Source organism: Pteropus alecto, unplaced genomic scaffold (assembly GCF_000325575.1).
Source record: "Pteropus alecto unplaced genomic scaffold, ASM32557v1 scaffold164, whole genome shotgun sequence".
Lineage (NCBI taxonomy): Eukaryota > Metazoa > Chordata > Mammalia > Chiroptera > Pteropodidae > Pteropus > Pteropus alecto.
This window is the reverse complement of record NW_006439568.1, coordinates 19549617-19557730: the sequence shown is the minus strand read 5'-3', so window position 1 is coordinate 19557730 and position 8114 is coordinate 19549617. Positions and strand designations below refer to the sequence as shown.

The following is an 8114-nucleotide window of genomic DNA, read 5'->3' as shown; positions in this document are numbered from 1 at the left end:
GCATCCTGGCTCTTGGCAGACTTGCTGAGATGAAATGTTTCCTGACCGGCCTCGTATGAATGCTATAAAATTTATGAAACAGCAGCAAATAAATCCATGGAATTCGGGATCAGCTAGAGGTTTGTTGTTTTCTGTCTCTCTTTAATGGAATTTGACTGAAAAGAAGGAAAATATTTTGAATTGCAGCTGAGAAGTCTTAGTCTTTAATCTTTTAGGACAGAGTAGAGGCAAAAACTAACATTCTCAGATGTTACAGTGTGTCCGCTATGAGCCAGACACATTATGTATAGCGTAATCTTTAACCCTCAGAACTCTAAGCGGTCAGCAGCGTCACCCCCCACCTGGGCACACAGGCCCTGAGAGGTTAGGAATTGGGCAGCATGGCGCAGGGAGTACTGATTTGGCTGCGCTGGAATACAAACTCAGGTCTGTCTGCCTCCAAACCCGTGATCTTCCTTCCTGTTACCTGAAACAAAGTGATGGAGGAGCAAGGCTGAGCTTTGGCGGTTGTGGGAGGCTGGATGTGGGATCTGCCGCCACCATTTTCAGTTCGGGTCACCACCTGTATTGACATTGGCCTTGGGCAAATTGTGTGGCCTGAATGACTTCAGCTGCCTCATTGGGAAAGGGAACACAGTCACATTTCCAGCCATCTCTCAAGGTTGGTGCAAGAAACAATCAACCAGAAGCACAGCTGAAACCCTGTAGGAAGGTTCTATGATGTTTAGACAGGACAAATCAAACAGGTTCTGTTCTCGGGGATTTTTTTTCTCTCTGAAGGTTTATCTTTACACATGTGTTCATCAGATTATTCGTTAGGTGTCTATTATGTGACAGGCACTAAGTTAGACTCTGAGGACACTGTGGTGAACACGACAGACTGGGGGCCCCTGCTTTCTTGAAATTCATAATCTGGTGAGGATGTAGGAAATAAGCAAGTAAACAAGCAAATAGATATATAATCCAAACCCCGGTTGAGGACCAGGAAGAAAGTAGAGCATCAGGAGAGAGAAGAAGATGGCCCTATCTATGCTCGAATATGCTTAGGAAATCCCAGCCATATTATACAAGAAACCATTTGCTGTGATTACATCTGGGAGAAGCATAAGGGTGGCCAGAGCAGGGGAGTAAGCATTGCTTTTCACTGTGCTCTTCTCTACTCTTTAAATTGATTTTACCATAATTCTGTATTGCTTTTAAAATAAAATAAAATAAATAGTTGAACAAAAAAAGCGGTGTCTGATAAATCATCTCAGTAAGCTTTGTTTTCTTCGTTGTTAGTAAGAAATTATGAAAAGTCATTTATAGATATAGGTATAGATATAAGTATATCCCCATGTTAGGTATAGATATATTTGTGGAGTCAAAGTAAAGCTGAGGACATTTTTGTCTCCATGGTGATGGAAAGTGAAAAAAGGCTGAGCAGATTTAGCGGCACTCTTGAGCCCAGGCCTTCCTGGAGTAGCCAGGCTGTCCCCACTTCCACAGGGACTGAGCTGAGGCGTTGACTTTAAACCCCAAGAGAAACAAGTCCATCTGGGTTTGAGGCTGCCAGGAAGTTATCACAGTCAATCTGGTCACCGCTGAGAAATGGCAGCCAATAAATTACTTTTAATTAAAGAGGCAGTATTCCGAGGACTAAAATCTATGATTCACAAAATACTAAACCTGCAGAAATTAAGATGAGGCAAGGGAAGAGTTGAAAAGCTGTAAAACTGGGTGAGAAATAAAAAGTGGCCCATTAACAAGTCAATGGTGATAAAACTCACAAAACAAGAATTTCAGAAGTGGAGGAGGGATTGACCTAGCAGACACAAATAGGCTTCTCTCATCGAGTCGAGAATCATAAGATTTTTTTTTTTTAAGCCAGCAATCGCAATAAGGACACATTTTCTTTTCATGTCATTAAATAAAGAGGTGAGATTTTCAATAAAAAGGTTTTGGCTGGTTCAAAATCACATCAGAGGGGAAAATATCTATGTCATACAAAATGTCATAGACCCAGAGGAACAAAATATATAATAGTTCTTTGTATCTCTGTAGCTCTTTTGTCACAGGAGGGCAAAGCAACCTACTTCTCGGAACTTCTAGAGAAAATAATCTGGCATTGTAATTCTCTTTGCACCTTCTTTCTCAGGCTGAGAAACCTGAGGTTTCCAAGGTGTCACTAGATTGCAGCAACGACTGGTCCCCTGAATATCCGTGCTGCCATCAGAGGGGCAGGTGCCTTTCCATCCATGCCTTAGGTTTGAAAGCTTCCCTTTTATAAAACACTTCCAAGAAAATACACTTGTTGTCATTGTTCAATTTTCTTAATGTAATTATTTGAAAATGGATTAGGTATGGCCTGGAACCTTCTGTGCTTATCACAGGAAGACAGAACTCCAGTTTGTCCTTTATCCAAATACATGTCTTGTTATTTAGAAGTCGTAGTAACAGTAGTCATAGTTTCAATAGAATAAGAAAGTTACCTATTTAAATTTAATACGTTTGACAGGCATCATTTTGCAAATAGAATTAATGTTAATGGCTGTCATTGGGGCCACCAGCTGTCCTGGTTGGCAGGGGTCTGGGGAGGCTCTCGGAAAGTGGGACTTTCAGTTTTAAAACAGGTCAGTCTTGGGCAAAGTGGGAGACGTTGGTCGTCCGATGAGTAATGCTGAGTGGCCTGGATAATGCTCCCAGAGAGACCAAAGCAGCGGGCGTTATTTCCCCAATGTCAGAGAAGGGGACTGAGTGAGATTCAGAGGTTAAAGCAGCAGGTCTTGTGACAGCCAACGGTGGCAAAGCCTTGCACCAATCTAGGTCTTTGTGGCCCCAAAGTCTTTGTGCAGTCTTTCGATATACAGATTGAAGAAATTGCCCTGTTGTACTTGAGACTCAAACCACACATATTCCGTGGCTGTTCCGGGCATGACTGTTTTGTAGCCTTTGACTCTTTACTTAAACAGGTTGGGGAATTTAGAATCAGCCAAGAACTAAATATTTGCTTAGATTTTTAAGCTTAGAAAAACAGACTGAAATATAGAGCAGAACATTTTCTGTGTATAACCTTTAATAACCTTTTTGTGAAATCTTGCCAATAACTCTAAGAAAAAGCAGTTAGACAGTTCAGAAAATTTACGTTTCCATTCTGGAAAGCTCTCTCACTGCCCACCAGTTTGAGGGGAACGCTGCCCTAAATTTGGCTCATTTCAATAAGGCCTCTGTCTGTTCTGTGCCCCAGTCCACAAAGCTTTAATGCAGTGACACTTGAAATGGAAATTAAATGGAATTAGCCTCATAATTACTACAGTTTTCTTTAGGAAACAAAATTGGTTGTGGGACTTTATGAGTTCTTTGCTTTTAGGGAAAAATAAACCCATCGAAGTCACTGCTGGCCCAGGTGCCTGTTCAGGCTTGAAAGTGCAGAGTGTAAGACTGAATCCTTAGACAGCATTGAATGCTGATGGTTAAAGCAAGGGTAGCCTGACAAAAAAGTGGGGTGCCCATGCGTTCATTCATCTGTTTATTCAACCAGAGTTAAAGTGAGATCCTGCTATGTCTCAAACTGTGCTAGGGGACATGAAGAAAACAATGAACTCCTACCTCATGAAATCAAGATAAGGCTAAAATTTCATATAGCCGAAGTTATCCTTAAACATCCTTCAAATCACCCATAAAGTATTATCTTAGGTTCCCTGGAAGCAGAGCCTGAGGCGAGGATTCTTGTGCAAGAAATGATTGAAGGAGTAATCTCAGGTGAAACCCATAAGGAGCAGGAAGCAAGGTGAGGTGGAGAACCAAGTTCAGGAAACATGTAAGCTCTGCCAAGCAGCTGCAGTGTAGCCTCAGTCCAGTTCCACAGTGAGCTCCAGCAGCATGAGTGACAGCATAAATTTATGCCTCCTTGAGGCAAAATAGCCAGCCTTTTATGTCCCCAACAATCAGTCATTGGCTTTGGGCTGCCTCCAGGAATGAGGGTGTAACCTCTGTGGCATTTCTGGGCGAGGTGGCTCCAATCAGATGAGGGCAGTTTTCAAAAGAAGGATGCTGATGCGAGCAGTTAGCAGCCAAGACTCATAGCAGTTGAGGGATGGAGGCATCAGCCAAGTAAAGGGAATCTGAGAGGGGCGTCGCCAGCAGCTTCTATACAGGACTTATGAGACATGTTAGAAACCCACATGTCATCTATTAATAAAGACAACAGAGCAATTTATTTTTCTCCAGTGGTGCACCAGTCCACTGTTCCTTTGGATGCACTATGGATGAAGTAGTCGGCTTATGTTCAGGGGCTATATCATATGAAAAGACGCATCTATCAACAGCAGACTCACATCCGGCATGGGGAGGCACTCCTGCAGATCTGCAACCGACCGTGTTTCCCAGGGAGCAGATTCTGAGATACCATTCTATAGGATGTTCATTGAGAAGTGCCCTGTCCACACCTGTGGGAGGGAGGGCTGGGAGCAGGAGTGGGCGGAGGGAGAAGTTGGGCCACAATGCAGGCAACCGTACCCCTGAAGACAAATGGCCTGTCATAGCTGGCCTGCTTTGGGCCAAATGGCCAGGCCTTTGTACCTCCTCATTGGGCCACCTTGGGAAGGGCGAGGCCCTGGGTGAGGTGGCTCTCTGCAGCCGAGGCCATTCTGGAGGGACAACTGGAGGCTCTTCACTGGTTGCACTCCCTGCAGCTGGGAAACAGGTCCTTCCTGGAATGGGGATTGGGCGGCACCTATGGCTGTCCATCCACGATGGCGACAACTCACAAGGCACGTCTCATGCTCACTCTAAGCCAATGTCTTTGAATAGAATGGGCACAGAATTGCCCCCCATTAGTTAAAGTTGTTTCCTCTTTAGGGAGGGTGGGGGGATTGGGCACATGTGGTTGAAGAACCTATGGTTTAGTCACTGCTTTAGTATTTAATATGAAATCTGGACTTTCATCATTCGTGTATCTTCACTTAGAAGTGAATAATCTATCCTATTTTTTACTTATACTTACCAAGTCTTTTTTTTTTTCATTTTCATTTAATGACAAGCATTGTGCTAAGTACCTTACATGCATTACCTTTTTAATCCTTACAATAATCTTATGAGGTAGATACTATTATTATTCCCCACTTTTTAGAAAAAATTTGCCCATCGTGAAATTACATAGTCAGTGTTTAAACCAAAGTCTGTCTGACTCCAAAGCCCAAAGCCTAACCACTCTAATAAAACCAACTGTGAAACCTTTCACATTACCCATCGATGGACCAGAGCTCATTCATTCATTCGACAATGCTTCACTGAGCATACTATATGCCAGGCTCGGCGCTAGGTTGGTATTAGAGATTCAACAAGAAACCCATGAAAAGGAGCATATGTGCGTGCGTTCTTATGGGCCATTCTTGCCTCTCTGTGTGCATATGTGTGTGTGTGTGTAACGATCTCAAGAAATTAATGCAGATGTGAGGACCTTCGCATATTTCCTAGTAACTCAATTCACTGTGTTAAACTTTTTTACAGGCTAAAAGAGATGCTAAGCGAATGTCAGCAAAAGAAGTCACTATTAACGTTATAGACAGCATTCGGCAGGCGGACAGAAGTCGAAGAATCACAAAGAACTGCGTCAATTAGCAGAGTGTTTAACTAGAAGGGCAGATGGACTTCTTTGGTGCCCGTCACATACTGGATCCCACCACGGAACTGTGAAGAAGTGGGTGTCCCTCGCTGAGCAGCTCCAACGCTGCTGAGTGCCTTGAGAGACTCTGACCTGGCAGTCGACGGCTGCCTGAGCTGTTGGGACATTCTCAGCCTCCTATTTTTCACGTAAATGTATTGGCACAGCGCTCACATATGGAAATAAACTGCAGATGTGCAGTTTGATTTGCCTCTCTGCAACTCCTTCAGTTTAGTCTGATGTAAAAGTGGTAAGCTCAAGCCACAGGCCAGTTGATGAAACAAAATAGAAGGGGCGGATTCCCAGGGTAGAGTCGCGCGCCCACTCCACCCTCTCCCGGCCACAGCAGTGCACACTGTTTCAGGCAAGCTTATTCTTTGGTTCATTTTTTTTTTTAATTCCACCATCATGAAGCTTACGGTGTTCACTTAAAAGTTGGCTGTCACCCAACTCTCTAGCCAGATATATGAGAAATCAAGAAACAGGAAACTCCCTGTTATTCTTATTGAGCTTGGTCTGAGGCAGGTGCAGATCTAATTTCACACAAACTCACCCCACCAACACCCACAGCGTGTCCTTGGGAGATGGTCTCTATGATGCAGTCACACCCATTTCTCATCTGCCTGCAGCGTCCCCCCATGCTGGTGTCCCCGTCGGCCTCTGAACCATAATATCGCTGTCAGCTCAATGCATCTAACCAAGGATGCCCCTCGAGGCTCAACCAGATACTGCGTTTTTCATGGCTTTCCAGTTCCTTTTGCTTGTGTTCTTCAGTGCTTTTTCTCTTCAGTCGGGTCATTTGCAGTCGTTCATCAAAGACTGGACACTGCTTACAAGAGGGAGAAAATCCAGAACGTGTTGGCGGGTGGGACGCAGCGCCTCCCTTACCCTCTCTGTGCACAGCCCGAGGGCTGTGTCATTTCTGTATCTGCAAAGGGATCACTTTAAAAAGCCAGTGCCCGGTGGGTGTGCAGGTGTGCATTCACATCAACATTAGATTGACATGCACTGTGTTAGAAAACAGGTAGCCGATGCGGCAAAAAATGTCGTTAGGAATAAAATTTTCTAGCATTTCTTTAAACATGTTAAGGTGGAAGTGTTTTCCTCCAAGTACTGTAGCATGATTTGTAAAGGACTGTTAACATGCCTGGGTTTGGGAAAGGTAAGGCTAAAGTTGTACCGAACGATACCAATAAACTCCATGTTTAGCAGAAATAGGCAGCCTGATGGTGTGTGCTTATGTAACATGGTCTGGAGAATTGATATCAGCAGGTTACAATTCGGGTACTCTGCCTCCTTACCTGCCAAATCTGTTATTTCTCAAACACAAACAGGCAGTGTCCCTCCCTCTGTCCCTCCCTCCCTTGCTTCCTAACTTTCTTCAGCAGATTGTATATTTATTCATTAAACTTTAATTGTCAGCCCTGTGTCAGGTGCCATGCAGATGCTGAGAGATTTGGAGTCTGGCCAGTCCCAATTGTATATCCTAAATCTCACAGTGGACTTAATAACAGGAGACTGACTGAGACACCGAGTGATTGCGTGTGCTGTGAATTGCCCCGCAGTGTAATCTCACTTTCACATTCAGGACAGGTCTCAAATTCCAGATCTGGGTGTTCTCCTGATCACTGTATAAGACTTAACTATATACAGAACCACAGTTTTCCCAAACCTCTGTTATTTTGTGATTCTTTGAGAAAGGGCTTTTCAGAAACTTCATGTTTTGAAATTTTTTTTTTTAATAAAATAAAAGCAAAACCTGTGACTCCTACGTCCCCGCAGGTATAACCCAGCAGGAGCCCCCCACCACCAAAGGTGGGAGTTGCTCCTTCAAGTTCAAGGGCTCACTCTCCCAGGGCACGAGCATTGTGGTTTTGTGTCAGGTGTTCCTTCACCAGTCAGTGCTGCCAGCCGTGGACTAAGCCTAGTTTCTCTTTACAACTTTGTTTCTCATCACGTAACTGCTGCATGTTGTTTGGAATTTATCAACTTGAAGGGGTATCTCTGTTTTATATAGGAACAGTTTCCTACTTCTGGGGGAGAATAGAATAAAGGGCTCCCCTCTCTTCTTGAGAACTATCTATCTGGATTTCACCAAGACAGTGACCAGAAGTTAAACTGTGTTATAAATTCATCTGGCAATTTTTTCATGTGTATATGATATAGAAATTGATTCTTACTATCTTATTAGCATAATGCTTTCTATTGCAAAGTCTGTGTCAATAAAGTGATCAATTTCAAACGTGGACAGTTACAGAGAATCTTTACTGGAACCTTAAATTTGTATGTAGAGCTGCTTGGATTTTTTTTTTTCTTTTAAGTAAAGGCCTTTTACATAAGTGATTCCTGTGAATCCTCCAAAAAGCCTTGTGAAATAGGTAAGGAGAACACTATTAGCCCCAATTTACACTTATAAAAGTATTTATGGTCCACTCAGCCAGTAACTGATGAAGGAGGGATTCAAGTTAGG

At 43.4% G+C, this 8114-nt stretch overlaps 1 protein-coding gene across 1 annotated transcript in view; it reads left to right on the top strand.

The window, feature by feature from the left end:
- BAALC (BAALC, MAP3K1 and KLF4 binding) overlaps positions 1 to 7065 on the top strand; it is a 21071-nt gene extending 14006 nt beyond the window's left edge. Inside the window, exon 3 of the mRNA XM_015592956.2 lies at positions 5491 to 7065. Coding sequence (XP_015448442.1) covers positions 5491 to 5601 — 111 coding nt within the window. The 3' untranslated portion in view covers positions 5602 to 7065. The remainder of the gene's footprint in view (positions 1 to 5490) is intronic.
- The last annotated feature ends 1049 nt before the right edge of the window (positions 7066 to 8114 follow it).